Here is a 23,504-nt window from a genome sequence, read left to right as displayed (position 1 = left end):
AAACCTGACCTATAAGGTATGGTTAAACCATTAAGCATGTTTAGTCTCGAGAAAAGCAGCCTGAGGGGAGACCTGCTAACAGTCTTCAAATATGTTGAGGGCTGTTATAAAGAGGACTGTGACTAATTGTTCTCCATATCCACTGGAGGAGGGATAAGTAGTAATGGGGCTTAAATCTGTAGCAAAGGAGATTTAGGTTAGATATTAGGAAAAACCTAACTAGCAGGGTAGTTAAACTCTAGAATAGGTTTCCAAGGGAGACTATGCAATACCCATCATTGGAGATTTTTAAGAACAGGTTAAACAAACACCTGTCAGGGACGGTCTAGGTTTAGTTGGTCCTGCCTCAGTGCAAGCAGGGGGCTAGGCTTTACTTCTCAAAAAGTCTCTTCCAGCCCTACATTTCTATGACTCTATGCTGTTAGACTGGTGTCTTAAGGAATTAACTTTTCTCTGATATCTCCAGATCAGCACATGCTTTAGCAACCCACATTCTTGCTTAAGTTAATTAATTTGGAGTTTGTGTTTTCACACTAGAATGAAGATTATGCAATGCCACTATAATTTAAGAAAAGAATGGAGATAACGCCCTATAAGATTTGTGACAACATATAAGGAACCTGAGTCAAAATTCTCTTTTCCTGTTAAGCATGCTGGGTAGCCATGAGGGAACTGTACAGCCTGTTCCCAAATTCCAGGCACATGGTTTATATCAAGTTCTTACTGTTATGAAAACAGTGTGGAAGGAAACAAATGAAAATGAATTGTAGGGAGACAATGAGAAATGGATTGTGATTGATATAAATCTTAAAATGAATATCTTAGGCCAACTGTATTCCAAATCAAAGAACTGATTTATGGTTTCAGGTTGGAACCCAGGGGTGTGTCCACATTTATTGTGTAAATTTGCAAAGGCTGATTTTCTTAAAATCCTTATTTTACATCCTATAATAAAATTTTGCAAGCGACGCACAACATATTAAAAACCCAACAGCAGCTCTCTTCTGAAGAGGATTCCCATGGGGCAATTATTTTTCATTATACTTGCCCTCCACTGCTCTAATAGCAGCAGGTTTTCTTCCTACAGGGCCGAGCACGCTACTTCATACTTACGCAGAGCAGTTGTGCTATTGTGATGGCCATTCTCCATCTACGCCTTATTTATAATCGCATGCTTTCATTGCAACCTTTGGTCTGCAAACAGTGCACGTGTAAATCTTCAGAGGTTAAGATTCATGTAGAAACGTTAGTGAAATTTTTACCCTTACTCAAAATCGAAATGCGGGACTGCCAATAAGAGGTCTGTTTCTTTAGTGTTATTTGTAAATTACCTGTAAATTAAATGGACAAACTGTCCATAGGCATAGAACTTCACATAATCAATGACTAAAACTGGCATTATGCTGAAGTACGCCTCAACTAATCTCAGTGAAATCATTGCTCTGGATAATGTCCAGAGCAGCAAACAATTTCTCAGTGTTATAATGTATTTATTTATTTATTTGTCGATGAGACGTTTTACTGTTAGGTGATCTTGGGAAAAGTCATTTAACCTGTGGACAAGTTTCCCAACCTGTGAAATGTACTTAGCTCACGTGTGTTGTAAGACTTGATATTTAAAAAACGTTTTGAGTCCTTGTACAGAAGGCACGATAAAAATGAATATAAAAATATCAGCATCAGTAGGATGATTTATACCTTTGCCACATGCTCTACATGGAGCCAAATCTTAAATTAACGCAAAACTGAGGCTGGTTCAGAATGTTACAGGTCACTTGTTAAATGTAGTTTCTCACTAAAAACACAACTTCAAAGCTCAGAGATCTGTCCTGGCTGTCTGTTGGTTTCCTGGTGGAGTTTTTAAGGTGTTCATATTGACCCATTAAGCCGTTAAGTGTCCTGGGACCTGTCTTCCCAAGACATCATGCCTTATGGTGCTACAAAGAGTCTACGCGAAGTTCCAGAGGTTACCAAAGAGCACTATTGCAAAGACAACAGTCAAATGTTGGTGTTTAATGCTCGGACTAAATTCTATGCTTGCATAGTATGGTGTTTCACAGCTCTGAAATTAATACTGGTTTAAAAACATACTGTGTAATAATGGGTTGTACCTTATTCGATTTCGTGTTGTAGGGGTGACAGATGCTGTAGGAGAGGAGGAGAGAGAGAGTTGTGGTGAGGTGGTTCCGATTGCCATGAGAGAGGCTGGAGATGCTCCGTCAGGTGCACTAATGTCCCGTTTGATTTCTTCACTACTTCGTCTAGACACTGAATGGGGGAAAATTCAAAAGCTCTAGAAACAAATATATAACCCCACATTAAGCAAGAAAAACACAAGCCTATATCATTTAATTCTTGATATTTCACCCTTAGTGAAGAATTTTAGGAAAGGAGTAAATTGCTAAAATTACCAAAGTTTTGTATGATTAAATTTTACCTGAAGCAAGGGCAATTTGCCGAGTGGATGACTTTATGCCATCTCTCTAACAGTCTTGGAATGTCTTGAGTAGGGGAGACATTACATAAAACCAAACGATTATATTTTCTTACGGTTCATGCAAAAGTAGTTATGAGGTTAGAATTTTGTTTTTTTTTATAATTTGTTTATAATTTATAATTTATTAAAAGTTCAGTAAAATAAAACAGGCACCTGAGTGAAAGTTGTCAGATGATGTGAAGAAGAAATCCTATTAGCTGTGACAGCTGGCCTTATCAGTAGTCAGAGGGAGATTCTTATTAACAATGAAAAGTACCCATGTAACACCCTGGAACAGTATGGACTGCTATAAGTTTGCCTGATGAAAATTTTAATTACAAAGTGACCAAGACGATCCGTTACTTTACACAGAAAGAAGCTACAGTGATTTACCACAGGGCAAACAGTTTGCGTTTCACCTGCTGGTACCAACACCACATCCTGAACGTATGTCAAAACTCAGAATGGCTGTGTAGTAGCATGTTCTTCTTCTATATAGAGTACTTTCTAATTAAATAAAAGTAGGGAAGCTGAGTTTTGCTTCCTAAACTTGCAAACAAGCTACTGATTGCATCTGTGCAAGACAGAAAAATATGAAGTGCTCCAAATACTTCCAGAGAGATTTAATTTCTATTGGTATCAGGGACTATGTTAATTTATAAATACTTTACACAGTAAATTAGGAAGACATTGAAATAAAAATTACAAAATATCAGTCTTTTGGATGGTTAAAAGACATCTGAAAATCCTGTTTTAAATACATTTTCTTACCTATGTCACAAGATTGAAAGCTTTAAAAATACAATTTACTTTTTACCATTTATACTATTTACTTGCTTTTCTACATCTCTCTCTCAACTTGGATGGTAAAAAGAACATATTCAGACCCACTTTTTGTTTGTATCCTGAACCACTTCCAGGTTCTCAGTGATGCAACATATGTGCTGCACATATTGCATGGGAAGGTTTGTTTAAAAATATCCATTGGAATTTAAAAATAGGTACATGGTTTTATATTGTACTTAGGTTTGTTTTTATTAATCTAGGGTTTGGTTTTTGTTGTTACTTTTGTTTTTTTACTTCAAATTAGCATGGACTCTACTTTCTATATAAACTAAATGACACTGATACTGGTGGCCCATGTAAATATTTTCTGTTTTGGAAGCATAATTTTAAAAATGATTAATTACAAACACATTCACTTCCCCTATATGGTTAGCACAAAGTTTGCATAGTGACATATAAAGGAGTACGTTTAAATGCTTTCTAGCAACCATTTCATGTATTAATGTATGATAATATGCTACCACAAAACCTAGCAGTCTCGTATTTAAAACAAATAAGCTGGATGGAATTCTTTGCAATGGGAGAAGACCTATATATACACACCTAAAAAAGAATAATGAAAGGCATATTAAACTGCTGTCTATTAAATTAGCTATATAAGGCAGAAGTCTGAGTGTACTGCCATTATTTTATCACTTAAAAAACTTGTATCCAAAAGGTAAAAACTAAAAACTAGTAACAAACATTTCTGCGTACCTTGCAAGTCAAAATTCCGTGCAACATTGAGAAGAACGGTTATAGAGCAATACTTATTTCCTGGATGGCTGAAGATGAGTCATGCATGAATCTTGGTTCTAGTGTATACGCACAACTATTAAAATATGCCATAGGAGGAAATTGTTCCACAGAGTTAAGCTGCTCAGTTCTGTTTGATCTAATAGGTCTGAATGTTTTATCAAGGGCTTTTATGTTTTTTTCATGTATAAATGTAAGATTAGACTTTGACATTTAAAAATAAACAATTCCAAATAAGCAAGTGGTGCTTGCATACATCAACTGCTAAGTGGTTATAGAATCTATCAGTCACAAGACAGAAATTCTCTCTAAAACCAGTAGATTGGGCATGTAACTACAGCACTGAAAAAAGGGGGTTCCTGCTTTTATCAGGCAACTAGATACAAGTTATTACCTGAAATAGATTTGGCACTTTCCATGGCAGGTACTCTTGGCAATGAGGCTGGTCTGCTGGTAGAGGAAGTTCTCAACAAATGTTCTTCTCAGAGGAAAAAAAAAATAACCAGATGTGTCACTAAAGCAGATTTCAGTTGTAGGGATGCAATCAGTGCGGAGACCATGATGGTCATTTATGAATTATAGAATCAGTTCATCTAGCTTACTGTGTTAGATAACTGATTATATGTCTGCCTACAAGGAGGCCGAAGGTTTGTCCGTTACCATAAAGTTCACCATGGAGCCATCCTAACCATCCCCCCACAACACCACTTAATAGACTGCTGCCATGATTTGCTATAATGAAGCTTGTAAACACAAGGCTGGGCAAGAACCTCTGTCTTATGGAGTAGTTTTGGCGTGTGCTAAGTCAGGCAGTAGGAGGTGCTACTAAAGTAGATTGCGGCCATCCTCTATGGATAGGGCCCTACCAAATTCATGGCCATGAAAAACGCGTCATGAACTGTGAAATCTGGTCTTTTGTGTGCTTTTACCCTATACTACACAGATTTCACGGGGGAGACCAGCATTTCTCAAACTGGGGGTCCTGACCCGAAAAGGGGTTGTGCAGGGGGAAGGGAGGGTTTGCAAGGTTATTTTAGGAAGGTCACAGTATGGCCACCCTTACTTCTGGGCTGCTTTCAGAGCTGGGCGGCCAGAGGGCGGTCGCTGTTGGCCAGGCACCCAGCTCTGAAAGCAGCACCCACCAGCAGCAGTGCAGAAGTAAGGGTAGCAGTATCACAAACCACCTACAATAACCTTGTGAAAAAAACCACACCCCACCCCCATTCCTTTTTGGATCAGGACCCCTACAATTACAATGCTGTGAAATTTCAGCTTTAAATATCTGAAATCATGAAATTTGCGATTTTTAACATCTTGTGACCATGAAATTGACTACAATGAACTATGAATTTGGTAGGCCCCTATCTATGGATTCAAATCCATCGTCGTCATAACAAAACCTTTTATCATCCCATGCATAATAGTAAGAAACTGCTTTAAACACTAAAATGATAAAAGATTAGTTCTGCACACTGGCAGTCAATGAAAAATTAATTTCTTAAAAAGATAAATAGCAATAAAATGGATTTTGTATAAACATAAGACCCATTTTGATCTAACTTTTAGATTAAAAAATAAATTTTAAATCAAATTCTTTAAAATAATGAGCACACAAAAGAAACCTGGTTAAAGAGTTATACAGCAATACATTGTTAATAAGTACATAAAATCCAAAGAGTCAGTAACTTTTGAAGAAAAAATGAACAGAAATGCTTTAAATATATAAATGAACCTAATTCATTAACAGAATATATTGGTATATATGAGCAACATAGATAGGTGTAAAAAATACAAATATATACATTTAAAAAGTAAACAGATTTCTTACCTACCATGCCTAGCGTTCAGATTTGTGTCTCTCTCTGGTACAAGTTGATTATATTAAATGCATAAAACAATGTAAAGAATGCAGCTGCCTTTTTGAGCACTTAATATATTAAGGTTATTAACTCTTGCAGGAGAAACAAAGAACTCTGAACACAGGTCCTGGCAGGCAACAAGCCTTTCAGATTACTTTGAGAATGTATATATTTTTAATGTTTATGTCTACCCATTTATTTTGTTACAACAATTTAAGATGCAAAATCATTTACTTGGTAAGGCATTTCAATTTTACTTAAAAAAAAATCAAAGTATTCTAAAAGTAAAACCCCCACTTTACTGAGCAAATAACCCCAATTTGCAGTCAACAAAAGTACAGAAAGAAGTCTGGCATATATAGACATAATTAAAGAGGAAATATACCGCTTGGAGTCATATGGGGATTATCTTGAGAAAACATCTACAAAAAAGCTCCCGAACAGCATAAATCAGACAGCTACACCCAGCATATGAAAACAATTCATTCTTACAGGAAGGGCACATTATGAATAGAGTTTGAGAGACAAAACAAAGTTACCAGAACAGGGAACTATTAGGAAATAGAGATATTAACTTGTTAACTTAATTCAGTTTTCTGTCCTGCTGTCAAAGCACCATTTCTTGAATATTGATAACATAGCAAAGAAAATGTAATTCATTTGCATGTGATAGCGTACCCTGTATTTTTAATCTTGAAACCATGGACAGTAATACAATAATTACAGACAAATGTCCTCTTTTAACGACTTTGGACAGTCCTCTGGGACAAAGTAGCATGACTTCATGTCATGGGTGCCATGTTGGCCTGGCTTTACACTGGACTTTAATATATTTTGGCACTTTTAAAGGCATGCATATCCTGATAGGAGGACATGGGATGGCTCTGTCAAAAATTCACACGAGCATGAACTCTACAGAATTCATATATGGGCGAGACAACCTTTTAAATTTTTTTACTAATTTACCAAAGACACACAAGGGAACATTGGAGCTCTGTGTTCCACTAACAGAGACCAAAAGTTTGGGAGACTATAACTAAGGCTACGTTTATGTCATGGAGATCATGGAAGTAATGGAATCAGACTTCCAGAGACCTCCCTGACATTCTCTGCTGCAGTCCGAGGAGCTGTGGGACTCTGGAGGTGGCAGCTAGAGGGGCACTGGCAGGGTTCCAGTGACAAGCGACAATGGGCCCCCTGCAAGGTTCTGGTGACAGACTCTTGAGGGGGCCCTCCTCAGGATTCCAGTAATGGGCGACAGCCTTGCAAGGAGGGAGTGGGAAGAGATGTCTCAGGTGAGTGGCTGGGAGTGTCCAGTTTTCTCTCTGGGAAATATGGTCACCTTGCAGCTCCCAGCTGCCGTGAGCGGAGGAAGGCCCCCATGCAGCTTTCAGATGCCGCGAGCAGAGGGGGAACCCCACAGCTCCCAGCCACCGAAAACCAAGGAGCCACAGCAGCAAAAGTCACGGACAGGTCACAGCTTCCGTGAATTTTTGTTTATTGCCCATGACATGTCCGTGACTTTTACTAATAAAAACCATGACGAAAATCTTAGCTTTAACTATAACCCATGAAACAATGAATGAGGGAAGATACACACCTGGAAATTTCATTTAAATATAAATTATATAGTGTGTCAAATACTTGATGGGAGGAAACCAGTGTTTATGGTGAGGAATGCCCTGATGGGAACGGCTGAGGTAACCAATTCCAATGTACTAGCCTGTGTGTGGTACTAGTCTATAAAAATGAATTGTACTTACGGTAATTGACAAGGCTGTTGACAGTGAAACATTAGAATTCTGATATATTACAAGCTAAAGTTATCAGATTGAAAATGAAAGGAATGATCACAACTTAATAGCAGGTGCAAGCTGCATAAGTGAAGAGTTTCTAAAAGCTGTTTGCTGCACATTCAGGAGACAGAAACTACGTGGCTCATAAAAAAGGCCATATACTGTCATAAGTTAGATCTGGAAGAGTTACATGTAAAACTGGCCAGTGTCAGTAAATGTTCATTCCACACAAATCAATTTGCCGTTAGTTACACGTTGCACTTGTAGAAAAAGCTATATATTCTTTTCATGTCAAATTAACAATAAAAAGTCATAATGAAATATGACTTAGGATTTCATTTATGAATCTGTTCTGAATAATTAATGTAATTTCAAGTAAACAATATTTAATTAAAACCACTCTGGCTATTGCAATCCATACAAACAAAAACTGAATCCTTTCAAGGGTCTTTATAAGTAAAGAAAAATATTCGGATGCTCAGGATCCCCTCAACCTTTTGAACTGGGATTATCTATGGAATGTGTTTAATAAACTTTGGCAACAATTTTTAAAGACAGATTAATTGTGCAAACAGCTACAACATTCAAAAAAGTACCAGGAATTATTTGTTTTGGGATATCAATTCTTGAACTGCAGTGAAAAAAATGTACATTTCTTGAGAATTAGTCTCTCTCCATGTATCTTTTTGATAACAGACATATATACTGAAATGCACCAAGGTTTTGTGTTTCAGCCTCTCTCTGAAATTCCTAGTTTTTGTGGGTCCAAGTCACACTCACTCAGTGTTTATATTTTTTCTCAGTAAGAAAAAAAAAAAAAAAAAGGTGAAAGCACCACTACCCACTTTACTCTTTATATTAAAGATACCAATTACAAGCCAATGGTAGCATAAGTTTTACAAGAAGTAAAGCTAATGAAGTAGAACACATACCTTGAACAGGGATTTCTGCATAGCTTGGTCTTTTGTCTGACAAAGGTGTAAGGGGTTTGGAGGTTGATATTGGTCCACTTATAGAATGCCTCTGAAACAGCAAGATATCATATAGTAACATATTTAATTTGAAGATAAAGAGGAACCATCAAAATGGACTGTAAAGCAAGTAACCTCTAGTTTGAGGAGTTAATAACTGTATAAAGTCAGCTTAACAAAAAGAACCAGTACACTTATCGTGGTGTCAGAATGTGGCATAAATATATTCAGGTTGGCATAAGGCAACATGAAAAGAGAATTCATGCTCATTTTTGCTTCTGTGAGATAAATAAAGAAGGCAAATGTTACTTTTTCATCTGAGACCTGGTCTACACACAGACATTGCACCAGTTTAACTAAAACTGAAATATTAAACCAATGCAGCTGTGTGTATAAAATGTGGAAAGAGTCCACACACACAACTGCACTGGTTTAATATTGCACCTTTAGTTAAACTGGTGCAACTTCTACGTGTAGACAAGCCCTAAGTCTTACTGCCTGTGCATTTACATTATTCACACGAAGGTCCCATTTACCAAACGATAGTAGGTTTGACATAACAGGTACCAAGGAACTGAAAAATCAAATCAAAGAGTGATTTTTATTCAGAATGACAGTTTGGTTTGGTTAACACCTATTTAATTTGAAGCACTCTACAAACAGCTGAAAGTAAATATCTTTGTTAAACATTTATCATACTTCATGATATCAATCTAATTACTTTTCGTATGAAGGTCCTCTGAATAGCAGTTCTACTCTGAAAGGTAACTATGTAAAATTAGCACAATTTTAACATATTTTTGGCCTTTGTGAATCCAGTGTCACATCTTTTTAGTGATACAAGTAAGTTCTCACTGCTCTTTACAGAGCCTACTTGACAAAAATTGAGCTGGATTTTTTATTTTTTCCTTGTTCAACTGAATTTACTAAATTCCAACCAGTTACACTTGTGGAAACTCACTGACAAAACAGTGGAACTCCAAAATGCTCTGTCTACACTCACTTTCAGAGTAGAGCTGCACTTTAATGTTGATTTTTGTGACATGCTGACTCCACTGTTAAGTACATAACAATCTTTTTCATAGTATACTGTCGTCAGGAGACCTCACGTTCCATTCAAGCACAGCCTTCTGGATACCATCATTGAGGAACTACAGCAACTACTTTCCTAATATTTTTCTTTGTAAGCATTTACATATTTTTAGCTGTAATGAAGCTTTACTCTCTGAAAAGAAGGAGAGCCAGCATTGTGTGATCCGATAGTGTTCCACAGATCACATGCAAACCATGTGTGGACTACTGTTTTGGAATCAATAGGCTATAATTGTGGAATTACATATTTGTTCTGAAATCTGGATTTTGCGTACAGCATGTTGCCATTCTACCACTATATGTCTGAATCTGCCTTGTTTCCAAAAGTGTCAATTTGCAGTATTTTCCAGTGAAGTAAACACACCTACTGGATGCACACACTATTCTTTCAGTAGTTGAATGAACTGTACAGTTTGATAATCATTCTCTACAGTCACCGAGACAGCAGTTAATTTACAGAGGGAATCAGGAAAGACTATTTGCATTATTTCCTGGAAAATTTAATTTGGTTTCAAAATATCTAACGCAAGTTATAGTATACCTTCATTATTTACTTCCCTTGTCCCTCTTAACTATCTGATCAGCCCACTAAAGAGTTCAAAATGAACACCCTGTCAACTTCCCATCTGGCCCATGCTAAGATAAGATGGCTAAATGAGTGGGCCCCCTTATCTTCAGGAGATTTAAAGGCTCAGGTGCTTCTCATGCCAAGTCATGTAGAGAAGCTAAACCCAAAGATAAGATAAAAAACACAAAAAAACAACCTTAAAGTATAGAGTTTGCAACATGTGCTTGCATACACAGGATTACCAGGCTACTTACTCTAGCGTGGCTCTCATATATAACAACCTTTTTGCACTGGCAAGAAAATGAGAAAACTGCCAATGTCCAGGAGTCTAACCCCCATAATATAGCAAGAGGAATTGTATTTCATCACTTCATTATCAGATTATGCTATAAAGATGGATATTTCTTTGTTTAAACATGCTGTCAACTGCAAATCAAGTAAACCCTGGGAGAGCTAGTTCTAATCCATGCATGAAATTGCTTCTGATAGCTAATTTTAAAAGCTAATGTTCTCCACTTATTCAGAAACTTTAACCACCATGTCAGAGTGAATTTCCCTATTTTACAAAGGAAAAGGAAATAACAGCTATAACTGAAAGAAAGGATAAAATTAAAAAAGAGGAATAAATACATTTTATTTTGGCTAGGCACTGTTTACTCAGATCACACACAGTCTCAACTCAATCAAGGCTTCCCACTGATGTCCTGGGGGCTATGCCTCTCCCAAATATTAAACATAATTGTACCTGGCCTGCCAAAATTGAGAAGCCAAAACTCTTGACAGTACAGCAGTAAGGATTGTAAGATTTAAACCTAAACCTGTCCCATATTTTTCTAAGATCCTCCACCCCTCACCTTCTTTAAAAACAAAAACAAACCCACCCCTCAAAGGGTTTGTTTTTAAACACTTTCCTCTACCAAGGATCATCAGGCAATCACCTGCTGCATTGCCTATCTTTGGGCTAGCCCTGTAAGCACTCCAGCACTCTTAGCATACAGCAGTGGTTTTCAAACTGGGTTATGCGAGCTCTCGTCAGGGGGTATGTGAGAAAAATCCTGTAATGGTGGACAACGCATTTTATTTAGTAAGACTTGGCAATCTAATCATAGGCATATTATGTCCCTATTTCAGATGAGGGTACGTATTAGACTGTATTATTTGGAAAGGGGTACACAGCCAAAAAAGTCTGAAAACCATTGGCATAGAGGATGAGGAAGACCTCCCTTTCCAATTCTACCATCCTCAAAGACTCCACATTAGTGGAAACCTCCCCCACCTCCAGGAGAAAGCTCCTGCTAAAGCCTATGTAAACATGGAGCCTCCACAGTATTCCTAGCCTGGAAGCAAGGGAACATAGCTCCAGACCTCCACCTACCCATGTTTCAATACTACTTCCCCAACCCCCAAGTTCTACTATGTACAGTACTTTAAAAACAAACATTCTTTGAGATAGGGTCAAATAAGTGACAGTTTTACTCAGCTGGTAATTTTCGGTATGTTAGTCATTTCTATTTGTCATAAAACAAGTTGGTTTGGTTTTCTGCTTTTTACTTCTGTTGGCACTTCAGAGCCAATACCATTATATCCAGCCATGTCTGCTCTAGCTAATTTCCCCTAGAATTTTCAGTCATTCATACTACCTGTGTTTGCACTATCGTAGCCAGGCCACAGACATTCTGCGACATTTTAGGGGGAAATGGATCAACTGAATTATTTATCAGGTTCCAACCAGCAACATCTGCACTAGCCTACTAAGACAGTGACATGCAGCACAGATGTCACTAAGGGAATAATCTGCCCTGCAGAACCTTAATTACACATGATGAGGTGCAAGAAACAATTTTACTTGACTGAGCCTACGATGAGCATAAGGGATGGCGTTACACACTTTACTTGTAAACTAAACTCATTTGATATAGAATCAGACACTAGTATGGAACCTGACCCCCTCCCCCCCGCCAAAAAAAACAAAACCCCTAAGAAATCCCACAAAGTCACTGTTGGACTAGATTTGTCACTAGAACTGCGCTTTAAGTGTAACATTAACTGACTCCTACAAGCCAGTTCTGAGGAACTGGACATGTCAACAGTCAAAGCCCACAATACTAAAAACAAAATGTTATCAAAAGGACAAAAGGGATACACGTCTTCAATACAAACAATGAAGGGTGCACAGATGTGAGTCATAATATTAAATATTGATATAAAAGACTTTCTGCAATCTGTATTCTGTAGCTCCTTGTGGTCACTTTTCAAACTACATTAAGAACTCGCAGGAGGAAAGGGGTGAGGATGTTAAAATCAGGCTCATTTGAATGAACTGTATAATGAAAGATGTCCACAGTCTTAAATAAACTGGACCTTCCATTCAGGGCTGTTCCCAAAACATAAAGGTATTTTATAAAAAGTAAAATTATACTTGCTCTTTATATAAAAAATAAGTTTGATATAAATATACCAGATACTATATAGGAGTCAGCAAAATGTACATTCCTGTTTGCCAGCAAACGCGCAGGCTTATTCTAAACCACATTGGAGAGCTAAAACCAAAACTAAAAATGCCTAGAAAACATTAACAGCGGAGGGGAAAAGTATTATTGATATTTACTTTCAAATAGAAATACAGATTAATTTACCCCTGGAGTAAGGATGAATCTGGCCTAATATGTTTAACAAAAAAGTGGTCTCAGAATTAGAAATAAGATTTACTATGCTAAGAGAGGAACAGCAAGTACACAATCTCACTAATAATAAGAAAATTTAATGTCAGTTACTTTTTTCTCACTGACATTTTCAGGCTGAAGGCAAAAGTTCTGCTAGATAGTAATGATCTCCTGCTTATTATCTGTTAGCATAAATAATTAAGTTAACAGTTTCAGACATCAAAAATCTAATTTTAAATGTTATGGTGTTGGTACTTTCTTAGGTTAATACAGAAATCCATCATGCAGAAAATAATTTGATTAAGTTAGGTTTCCTGGAAATCACCCAGGCTAGAACAATGGGAGTTACTAATCGATTCATAAAGAGAAATAGAAACATACATAATCCTTTAAAAAAGGAAAGTAATCTGTATGTACATAGGTTTTTCAATTTGAGAGGCAGAATGGTGATGGACTGAGTTAGCCCATTAACCTCCAAAGATTGTAGTTTAAATCCCTGGTGGACATTGGTAAACATCGCTAAACCATAATCCTGAGTACCTCAGGTTAGTTGTAAAAAGTGCGTGGGGAAGCCAGCACACATTACCAATCTCTGTCTGCTTATCTGTAAGTTATTATATATTTATATTACAGTAGAGCCTAATTACAGAGGGCCTAATCAGGACTGGGTCCCCTTTTGCTAGGTGCTGTACAAGCAGAGGCAGACATGGTCCCTGCAATGAAGAGCTTACACTCTATGCTATTAGTCCAGGTTAATGAGAATTACATATACAACATTTTAAAAAATAGTGCTTTCCAGGAAAAAAAAAAAGGGAGAAAACTATGTATTCAGTTTTTCTCTTAACCCTGTTTTATCAGTTTTCTAGCTACTGAGAGAGAAATATACTACTCTTAATTCCCCATCGAAGGAGATATCTTCTTTTGTACTTTTACATTGAGTGCCTCACTCAGACATTGAGATGAAACCTGATCTACACATGGGAAATTTTGCAAAAATTCCCCATTATTGCCAGCACCAGTTCAGATAAATCCGTGGTAGGAGCCTTAGTGTAACGGGGCTGCCAGCTGTCAGTTAGACCTGCTTTGAGCTAGATGACCGTGATTACAATATAGGTAGCAAGTCAACTCTAGGGCTCCATTGTTGCAAACACCAGCAGAGAGGGAAAAAAAAGTTAGAAACTGAGGAATTTTTGCTATCACAGTTTAAGGAGTAACAGTGACAATCACAGAAATACTCCACTTTGACTAAATCTTATCGCTCTGCCTATGTGCTTTTCGGCTGAGGTGAAAATGGAGGGGTGAAACACCATGCTGAGCTACACTTGCCGATGTCACTCATCAGCACAGAGCAGGAAAATGCATGTAAGACTTGAATGTTGCAGTCGAGTCAAAAGTAATTTAAAATAGTAGATTAAACATAACCCAGTTTGCTCAGCAAAGTTAAAGATGACACTGGCATTTAAGCGCAATGTTGGTGACATCCTCCTACTGAAGTGACACTGAAGTACAGACAGACACCTCTTTTGCTAAAGTGTTTTGCAACATAGGTATGCACTGTTAAACAGCTGCTCTACTCCACCACCATGTTGACTGCATTTTAGTGGAGGGCATAACAAATCCTAGATATGCTGCAGTTACGACTATACTTTGTAATCCTTATAGGTGCATAAAGTAAGATTAAAAATATTAAACAAAATGTTTAATATTCACACATTAGATTTGCTAGAGATGCCTGACACACATAAGATAGTTTGAGTGCTGATAAAATGGATCAAATCACAGAAACCAGCCTACCAGTAGTCTAGGGAACTGAGATCAGCAGAAGAAGGAAAAGAGGAGAAATACCTGTCTCAACAGCCAGGACTGGAGTGAAGAGAGAATTCAAGTAAGAACAAAAGAGACACCTTAATGCTTTCCTTTTCTGAACTGGAAGAGAGTAGCAAGATTTGCATTGAAAATATTAAACAGCAACATGCTATAATTGGGCTGTGATGTTCTATCACACAATGATACTGACTTGGATCATCAAGGGAGGTTAAAGGAGGTGTTATGCCTATGTTTGCATCTGGTCTTAAATGGAGATGGGTCTCACTCCAAAACCTGGTTTTGACAGTCTGTCTATCTTACAAGAATACCAGGATGGGAATAAATGGGATTTGTGTTGGCATACAGATTGTCATACTGACCCAGAGTCACTACTTGATCAGACAAGTGCTACCACAAAGAAACTGAGTCAGCAAGGGTATGTATGTCTACCCTGCCACATACAGCATGCTTCCCATAGCACATAGATATGGGCTAGCTCTGCTCAGGCTAGTGCAATAAAAACAGCAGCATGGGCAGTGACTCAGGCTAGGCACCCGAGGATGAACCAGGGGGTCTGGCACGATTGTGCTCAGGCAGCTAGCCCAAGCTACTGCTTGTGCCACTGCAGCCACATCAATGTCTTTAGTATGCTAGCTCAAGATTAGACTTGTTCTAAAGGATTTCAGTACTCGTGCAGTGGACAACCCTTCCAGCTTAACTCAGATCTCATGGCCACAATGACAAACTTGGAACTGTCCCAGGCTGTCACACTCTTAAATCTTGATTCCCAATGTAACTAGAGAAGGAATAATGAACAGAATATTAACGCTGACATCATTGGTAGGGGAGACTTGATAGAAGACAAATTCTAAGAAGTAGGCTGAACTGAATTATTTAGTGCCTTCAAGGGGAAGACAGTAGAAATCAATGTGGTAACATGATGGAAATTCTCTGGGCCTCATTATATCATTCCTTCACTATAAATGGCTGTTTAGATATAATACAACATAAATAAGGTCAACACAGAAAAGTCTCTCTGCATAGTCACACACATTCAGTAAAACCACTTATTTTCAAAAGAAATTAGAGGGAAAGTTGCTCTGTTACACTATTATATTCCTTTTTCAGGGAGTTACTTCCATTCCAGAGAACATCCCACTTCTGACATTCTGCTTGTGCACCAGAAGTGCAATTCAAGATTCAAATTATGGCAGACAGAGAACCTCAAATGAAAAGTAGCAGGCATCATGTGCTAGCTCCCCACTAGTTTAAGATGTTATTTTGGTTACAAAGAACTGAAGTTCATGGTTAATTTATGAATAAATAAAGCAAATAAGCCTCAGGCTACAGCGAAAAGCCTTTGGTGTTGCCAAACCTCTAGTCTAGCCTTTCAGAATGTGAGATTAAGCATGCTCTTTTCATGAGCAAAGAAAAAAATATAAAGGCAGATCAATGCCGACTGAACCCCCAGCTGATACAAAGCTAGTCAGACCCAGCTGTCTTCTGAAAAACACTGTCACTGCTGACTGAACCACAGAAAGCAACAAATTTTCTGATTAAAACATCTAATTTCTCCACTTTTGTTTTGAAGCTATAACTATTCATCTTATGAATCTGAGTCTCAGTGTGAAGGGATATGACTTATCAATATCTGCACTATAAAATGCTGCCATACTTGGACAACAGGTTTCAAACATTATTCCTTCACTGCCACAAGCCAGGGTTCAAAAAGGTGCTTCCTCTCACAACAACGATTGTAAAATTGTGCCACCACATATTACAATAAATTGGCAGCATTTCTGGCCTCCAATACTCTGAATCTAATAGAAGAACTACTGATAAGTGAGCATACACTGTCACTGAAGGAAATGAGCACTGCCAGTTCCTTAAAATGCTTCATCCTGCCAACCACCACTACCTTTACTCTTATCTGTTCTGAGCCCAACCCTGCTGGCTTTCGTCCACGTCCACACATCATCCTGATACTGAGAAAACAAAACAGCGGTGTCTAGGTTCATAGAAAGCAAGACTGAGCAATATTCTCAGTATACTGATAACTATGCAATCCTGTGATACTTAATGTTCTCCCCTAGCAGTTGACCAAAGGGGTGGGAGGCTGGAAAGGGGACAGAGAACTTAGGGTACATCAACACGTTGAACGTAACTCTCTGGATCCCTATGTAATGAATTAAAATGCCAATTTATGACTTCATCCCTCTAATACAGGTCCTATAGTGAGGCCCACAACACTGATAAATTTGTATCAAAGGCTGATGACCAATCCCACACAGATGCATGACCTCTATCGCCCAAAGGAGACAGAGGACTGAAAACTGACAGACGAGTTCAGGAAGATTGAAGTTAGTCTTCCATATTACAAGAATATCAATTCTCAGTAGCACAGGAATAGTTAGTATCTGACTACAGAATTGTCTTTTTCAGTGTTTCTTACTGAAACCCCCGCCCCCCGCCCGAAAACCACCACCACCACACCCTACAAGTTACACATGCATTAAACAAACCTTTGGTAATTTTTCTAGTACTCCAGTTGGTTAAAGATGTCACATAACCGAACAGTACATGCAATAAGATGTTCCTTCATTAGAATATACCCCAACAGAAAATATTGCTTAAAGGGTAGTCAGAAGTGTGTCTCCATGGGAAGCAAAGTTGGCCCTGACAACATCCTTGGAAATGGGGAGGGAAGAGGGACAGACTGCCTCTGTATCAACAGTAAAATATGGGGGAGAGGTTGTTTCACCCTAACATAACTGGGCTCTAAGGGCAATAATTTTTTTCAAGTGCCCTTAGGCTGTATCAGTTCCTTTGTCCAACTCTACATTTAGAAATTATTTTACCTCAGGCAATATTTTACTACTGTTGCCCACAAAGTCAATCAGCGTCTGTATAATACCATCACCTCCTTTTGCATGATTTCTTTGACAAACAAAGGATGAAATACCATCACATGCACTTACCTGCATAGGAGACACTGCAGCGGCTGGGGGTGTTTTCATGGGGCTTGGACTGAGAGGAGTGCGAGGAATTGTGGCTGTAGCAGGACTTGGAACTACTGGAAAAATAAAAAGGAAGCTATCCCAAATGCAGCATGGTTTTCAGTCAAATGGAGAAGTGGCCATATAGCCACATGTCAAGACAACTGTTTAAGGGCAGAACCTGACAAGTGTTTTGTTTGCTCATATTGTGCAGTGCTCATTTTTTGGAAAGCAACTTTGAAAGTTTCAAAAATGCTCAGAGTACCACGTTGGTCACCTCCTAACATGAGCCTGCACTACATCAAAAAACAGAAACCATATAAAACTATTTACAGTATCCAGCTGTTCACAAAAAAAATATTCTCCCCCATACTTAACTGGAAGTTTTATATACCAAAAGTGGCTTTGGTTTTCTGATTTAGAGGGTTACATTCTTTGTTGCATCTCTTGGCAGTGTACATTGCACATACCAGGGGCTCCTTACTTTCCTCCCTTTCCCACACAAACTGCCTGTGTAACATGCACCCATCCATCTTTATGTCAGGGACTCCCTGCAACCAGCCATCCCCACCTTCATGACAGAGGCTCTAATTCACATTCACCCATGCTAGGGTCCTCCATTTCCCATTCATTAATCTCTCCGCCACATTTCAGGGGGTTGGAGTATCCCCCAGGACATCCTCCCCACATACCATCACCCCCATTTCCCCACTCAAGCCAGGGGCTGTGTGCCCCCTCATTCCCTCCTAACCCCCATATCAGGGCCTCCCCTCTTTCACCACAGGGAACCCTATTTCCTCTTCCACATGGTAGGAGCTCTGTGAACACCCCCATTCCACCCACCATGCCACCATTCTAATTTCCTTTCTTTCTGTTCTGGAGAAGCATTCAGGGTGTCAGCATTTTCACACTATATTGGGAAGAATGGTAGAGCTAAGATAAGGGGTACTGTTATGCTGGAAGATGTTAATGGCTGCCACCAACAAGTTATTTGATCTATAGACAATCACAGAGGTAGTTGTACTTGCTGGGTCTGCTAATCAGATGCAAGGAACTGAGAGTCCCCTTCATCTCCCCGCTCCAAGTTTTCCAAATTTCAGATAGAAGTGCCATCAAAGTGTGTGTAAACCTCATTTTGCTCAGCCAGTCAGCTGATTCCCTAATTGCATGACTAGCAAATGATGTAAAATTTCTTACCAGGAGGATAGTTTTTATTTTGATATAATTTGTCTGAGCAATCAGATCCTTATCCAAAGCCACAGATGAGCAAGTTTTCTGCTGATTCACTCATGTTACTTCCTCCTTTTGCTAGAATTTTTTGCATAATTATCATCAGCAAAAACACTAACAGCCCTCAAATTAGAACGGAGGAGGTTGAAAGCGACAAAGACAAACACTAACAGGGAGAACACAGATGTAAAAATATGACAATCTCCATATGATTTATAGATTATACTGAATCATATGACGGTCTTCAGGTGGTGAGCATAAAAGTGGGATGCCATTTATATTACGGCTGCTTATATCACTCTGGTAGCACTAAGGGACCTTAAAGTGTATGTAAATGTAATTTACACTCACATTAAGGCCCCTTTGTACTACGAGAGCAATTTAAAGCTGTTTTAATGTAAATGAGACTAAGGGCTTGTCTACAACTTGGGGTAATGTGCTCTATGGGGGATACAATTTCTAAAGCACACTAATGTGTTGTACGTTAATTGGTCTGGTAGATCCTACTGGTGCTTACTTACTATCGTTCCCTAGTACGATTTAATGTAATGCTGTTTCAAGCACTGGTATAGTGCACTAGGAAACTTTTAGTACACACCAGCAGGATCTACACAGACTAAATAAGGTACAATGCATTAGTGTGCTTTGGACATCACAAGCCCAGAAAATGCATTATTTCACCATGTAGATAAGCCCTAAATTTGTATAACAACTCTTCAGAAACAGGACCTTAAAGTCAGGCTCTAAATCTACAGGTCCCATTTCCTAAAGTGCCGAGTGCCCAATAGTTCCCACTGAGGTAAATGGGAGAAGGAGGGTCGGCACTTCTCTGACAGGCACTAAAATATGGATTTTAGGAGCTCAGGCATTTTTTGAAAAACTTGGTGCTAGTCATAATATAGCTTCTAGGATGCTCTTTGGGGGCATGTATTAATGTCAGTGTCTTAATGGGAATACTGAATATATCCTTAAGCTGGGGACACAGCTGAGTGTACAATTGGTATTATATTCCTGTTGAGTGAGTGCTGAATCACAAAGCCTCTACTGTCCAAATAACTAGGTAAGTGACAGTGAGGAATAGAGAACATTCAACCCCTGGGGTTGGGGAGAGAAGAGGAAGAGAAAGAGAAAGGATAATTCTTTAACAGTAATGTACCCCAGTAATGCAATTTATTGTACGTGGGTTTGTTTCAGACAGCATCTGTAGGTTACTATTGTAGTTTCATGCAGCTGCATTTTGAATCAGCCAGATCAGAAGCATACATGTCAACATACATAAACCTCTAACTTTGTACAACTACTACACTGGCTAGAAGTAATTACCTTGTGAGGCACTGTCGAAGGATTTGATTAGTGTTTTTACGGTGGGAGTTGGCTCCGAGGAAGTGGAGGACCTCCGACTCAGCCCCATTCCTTGTCTCAGAGCTGCCAAATCCCTCTCTACAGCATTCATGTAATTGTATACTCGGCCACGTTCCTCTTCCTGCCTGTAAACAAAAGCTAGGCCATCTTAGACACATCAGAAAAATATTTTCTTAATGTCAAAAGGCTTAAATGTAAACACAGGAATTGAGCTCATAACTCTACTCATTATATTAACCTACTTTGCTATTTATTGTAATTTAGATTTAAATTAACAGCCTTAGATACCAGTCAATTTCTTTAATATCTGTCAACAAGAGACCCTAAGTGAACTGAAAGGCTCTCAAATTTTGGGTCTTATGTTTTCTAGTGAGTTAAACTTCAAATTTGCCATAGATTAAAAACTAATCTGCTGAAATCATCAAAATAAACCTTTACAATTATTTCTGAAGGGGGCAAACTTTTTTTATGCCTGCATAAGTAAAGAAGGCTCAACTCTTTTTTGGGGGGAGGGGAATGTGGTGGCACCGGTAGGGTGGGAGAGGGAAAAATGTATTTTTGAAGTTCAGCTTTGAATTGAGACTGAATTCTAGTTAAAAGAAAAGGAGTACTTGTGGCACCTTAGAGACTATAAATTGGTTAGTCTCTAAGGTGCCACAAGTACTCCTTTTCTTTTTGCGAATACAGACTAACACGGCTGTTCCTCTGAAACCTGAATTCTAGTTGCAACCCAAAGGACACTAAAATTTAGAATGGAAGGGCCCTTTCAACCTAAGTTTATGTTGGTTATGACATTCACTGGCACTCTGATGGAAAAACCGTCATTCTGTCTGGAGAAAGTCCCCTCGCGCCCCGGGATCTGAGATGTTATTCATTGCCTCAGTTTCAGATCAAATACCATGCTAACTAAATTTTTCAACAGCTATACCATTTCTCTTCTTCTGGAATCTTACAACAAGTTTTTAAAGAATCATTTTCAGCTACTTTTGAATTCTTTGTTCTTAGGAAACCAATGACCAGTATGTTATTTTACCTCCATCTGCAAGTAATATGGATTTAGAAAGCACTTCTGGAATCAGTATCAGAACAAACCAAGCAACAGGCTTCCGACATCCCAAAGTGCGACTACCGCATAAAAGGCTTATTTTCAAGTTGACATTTGGTAAATGATTCTGTTACATTGTTAACACAGATTCCAAGGAAAAATGAATTCTAGCTGATTTGCAGGCAGTACATTTATTGTTCCAATATATTTTACCCACCAGGGTAGTGAATTGATACTGCAAGTCAAGCCTTAGCTTCAACAAGGGGATTCAAACAACTCACAATTAGTCTGATTAATTTCAACATAACAGATTTTCTAGATCTAGATGCCAGATCCCTATAATGCAAAGCATAAATTGCAAACTTCCTATTTTGAAAATGCAAAGATTAGGTTAGAAATTCCTATCAAAAGTGGGTGCTATAACATTATGACTTAAGGCATTAATCTCTCTAAACTCGTGGTATGAGTATCTTCTAGGCCAATAGTAATCAGGAGTTTTACTACCTGACAGCCTATTCAAATGGGTAGCTTCACTTCAGATTAATCTGCTTTACCCTCACCATCCAGGTCAACTCTTATTTTCAATTATATCCTCCTCCAGTCTGCTCTCTGCATTTCACATATGCAGCCTGTGCAAAATTCCACTGCAAAAATAATCTCACCCCACTCTGGTGTTCAAAGATTTATATCTGTATTTACAAAGTGTTTATCAGTGTTAATTTACATGGCTCTTTATAGAAGGTTTTAATAATGGGAACATGTATACACGTCACAAACATAACTGTAACTGCCGAGTCTCCAGTCTGAATCAAAAGGACCAAATAGCCATGGAGACCAAACTATTCTTTAATTCCTAGAGAGAACTAGTAGTCAGGGCTCAGGTAGATTGGCAGGACAGGGGAAAACATGAATTGTGTCTGAGCTGTATGAGCTATGGATTCATTGAAGACTGAATTTTGTGCTTTTTTGAAAGATGCCCTACTGATGTAATTAGGATCACTGAAAAATCACTACTACAAAAAACCCTCCACAACCAGTTGATTATGAGGCAAAGGCTTATTATTGAAGAAAGTTGACATCAACTGCAGAAAATCCAAGTTGCCGGTTTTCCAAAGTGCTATAAGCATAATTTAATTTTAGGTAAGAAGCATACTGTATCGGCTTCTGTTCAATATATAGGAAAGTCCCTTTTAAAGGTGAGGCTTTTAGTGATTGGTTTCTCATTCTATTTTTTAAATAGCACACTGCTAGAAGTTCATGGAATGAGCTACACAGTAATATTAACAGATTATTTTCTGATGGTATTTTAGGGAAAAAATTAAATTACTGCAGTAATTAAGTGTTGCAGTAGCAACTACAGGCACCACTGTGCTAGTCACTGTATAAAGTCAGCAAAAAGACTATCCCCTGCTTCAAAGAAACTAAGCATTACCTATCTGACTGGACAAACTCCTTTCCTTTGAAACTGACTGATCATAGTCATTTGTAAAACTCTAGCCTCAAAGAAATCAAGGCCATAATTAGAAATCAAATACCAGATACGAGAATGCCCAGGTTTAAGTAGGTTGTATGCCTTCTAATATTCCAAGAGAAATTGGTTCACATTACCAGTCTATGTAGATTATCTAGAAGTAACCATCTCTTGTAGAACTCCTAGGGATTTCTGTCTCAATTCAAGCTACAACAGATCACAAGTGAGAATCTAACATCTTTTATCTGAGTAGCTTAGCTGTCAAGAATCAAACCCTCCCTTCTCCATAGTAAGATAATCTTGTGTTTTGCTCCCCTCTAGAGGGCCTGACAGCTACACAAAATATACAGTGGAGTCGCATCTTACGCGGGGATTAGATTCTAAAGTCAGTGCGTAAGGCAAAAATCGCCTATAGTAAAAATTACCCTTGAAAATCCCTTAAATCTCCCATAAAGTACAGTATACACTCCATCACATTAAGATTGGTATCAGCATCCATAGCGCTATGTATCCATAAGCCTCGTGTACGTGGCCTTGAAACAGCGTATCACGCCTTGGTCAAGAGGTTGGAGGTGGTATTGGGGCAGG

At 38.4% G+C, this 23,504-nt stretch overlaps 1 protein-coding gene across 10 annotated transcripts in view; it reads right to left on the bottom strand.

Annotated features, from left to right (window-relative positions):
* SPECC1L (sperm antigen with calponin homology and coiled-coil domains 1 like) overlaps positions 1 to 23,504 on the bottom strand; it is a 113,925-nt gene that overhangs the window by 42,626 nt on the left and 47,795 nt on the right. For 9 of the 10 annotated variants that reach the window (XM_048821107.2, XM_048821104.2, XM_075120248.1 and 6 more), the window contains 5 exons: positions 20,362 to 20,525; positions 17,791 to 17,885; positions 8,645 to 8,735; positions 4,452 to 4,535; positions 2,112 to 2,268 (listed from right to left, as the gene is read on the bottom strand). In XM_048821107.2, coding sequence (XP_048677064.1) covers positions 2,112 to 2,268; positions 4,452 to 4,535; positions 8,645 to 8,735; positions 17,791 to 17,885; positions 20,362 to 20,525 — 591 coding nt within the window. The remainder of the gene's footprint in view (positions 1 to 2,111; positions 2,269 to 4,451; positions 4,536 to 8,644; positions 8,736 to 17,790; positions 17,886 to 20,361; positions 20,526 to 23,504) is intronic. The other variant, XM_048821112.2, reaches the window with a different exon arrangement.

The sequence above is a fragment of the Caretta caretta genome, chromosome 15 (assembly GCF_965140235.1).
Source record: "Caretta caretta isolate rCarCar2 chromosome 15, rCarCar1.hap1, whole genome shotgun sequence".
Classification (NCBI taxonomy): domain Eukaryota; kingdom Metazoa; phylum Chordata; order Testudines; family Cheloniidae; genus Caretta; species Caretta caretta.
This window is presented reverse-complemented; position numbering and strand designations above follow the sequence as displayed.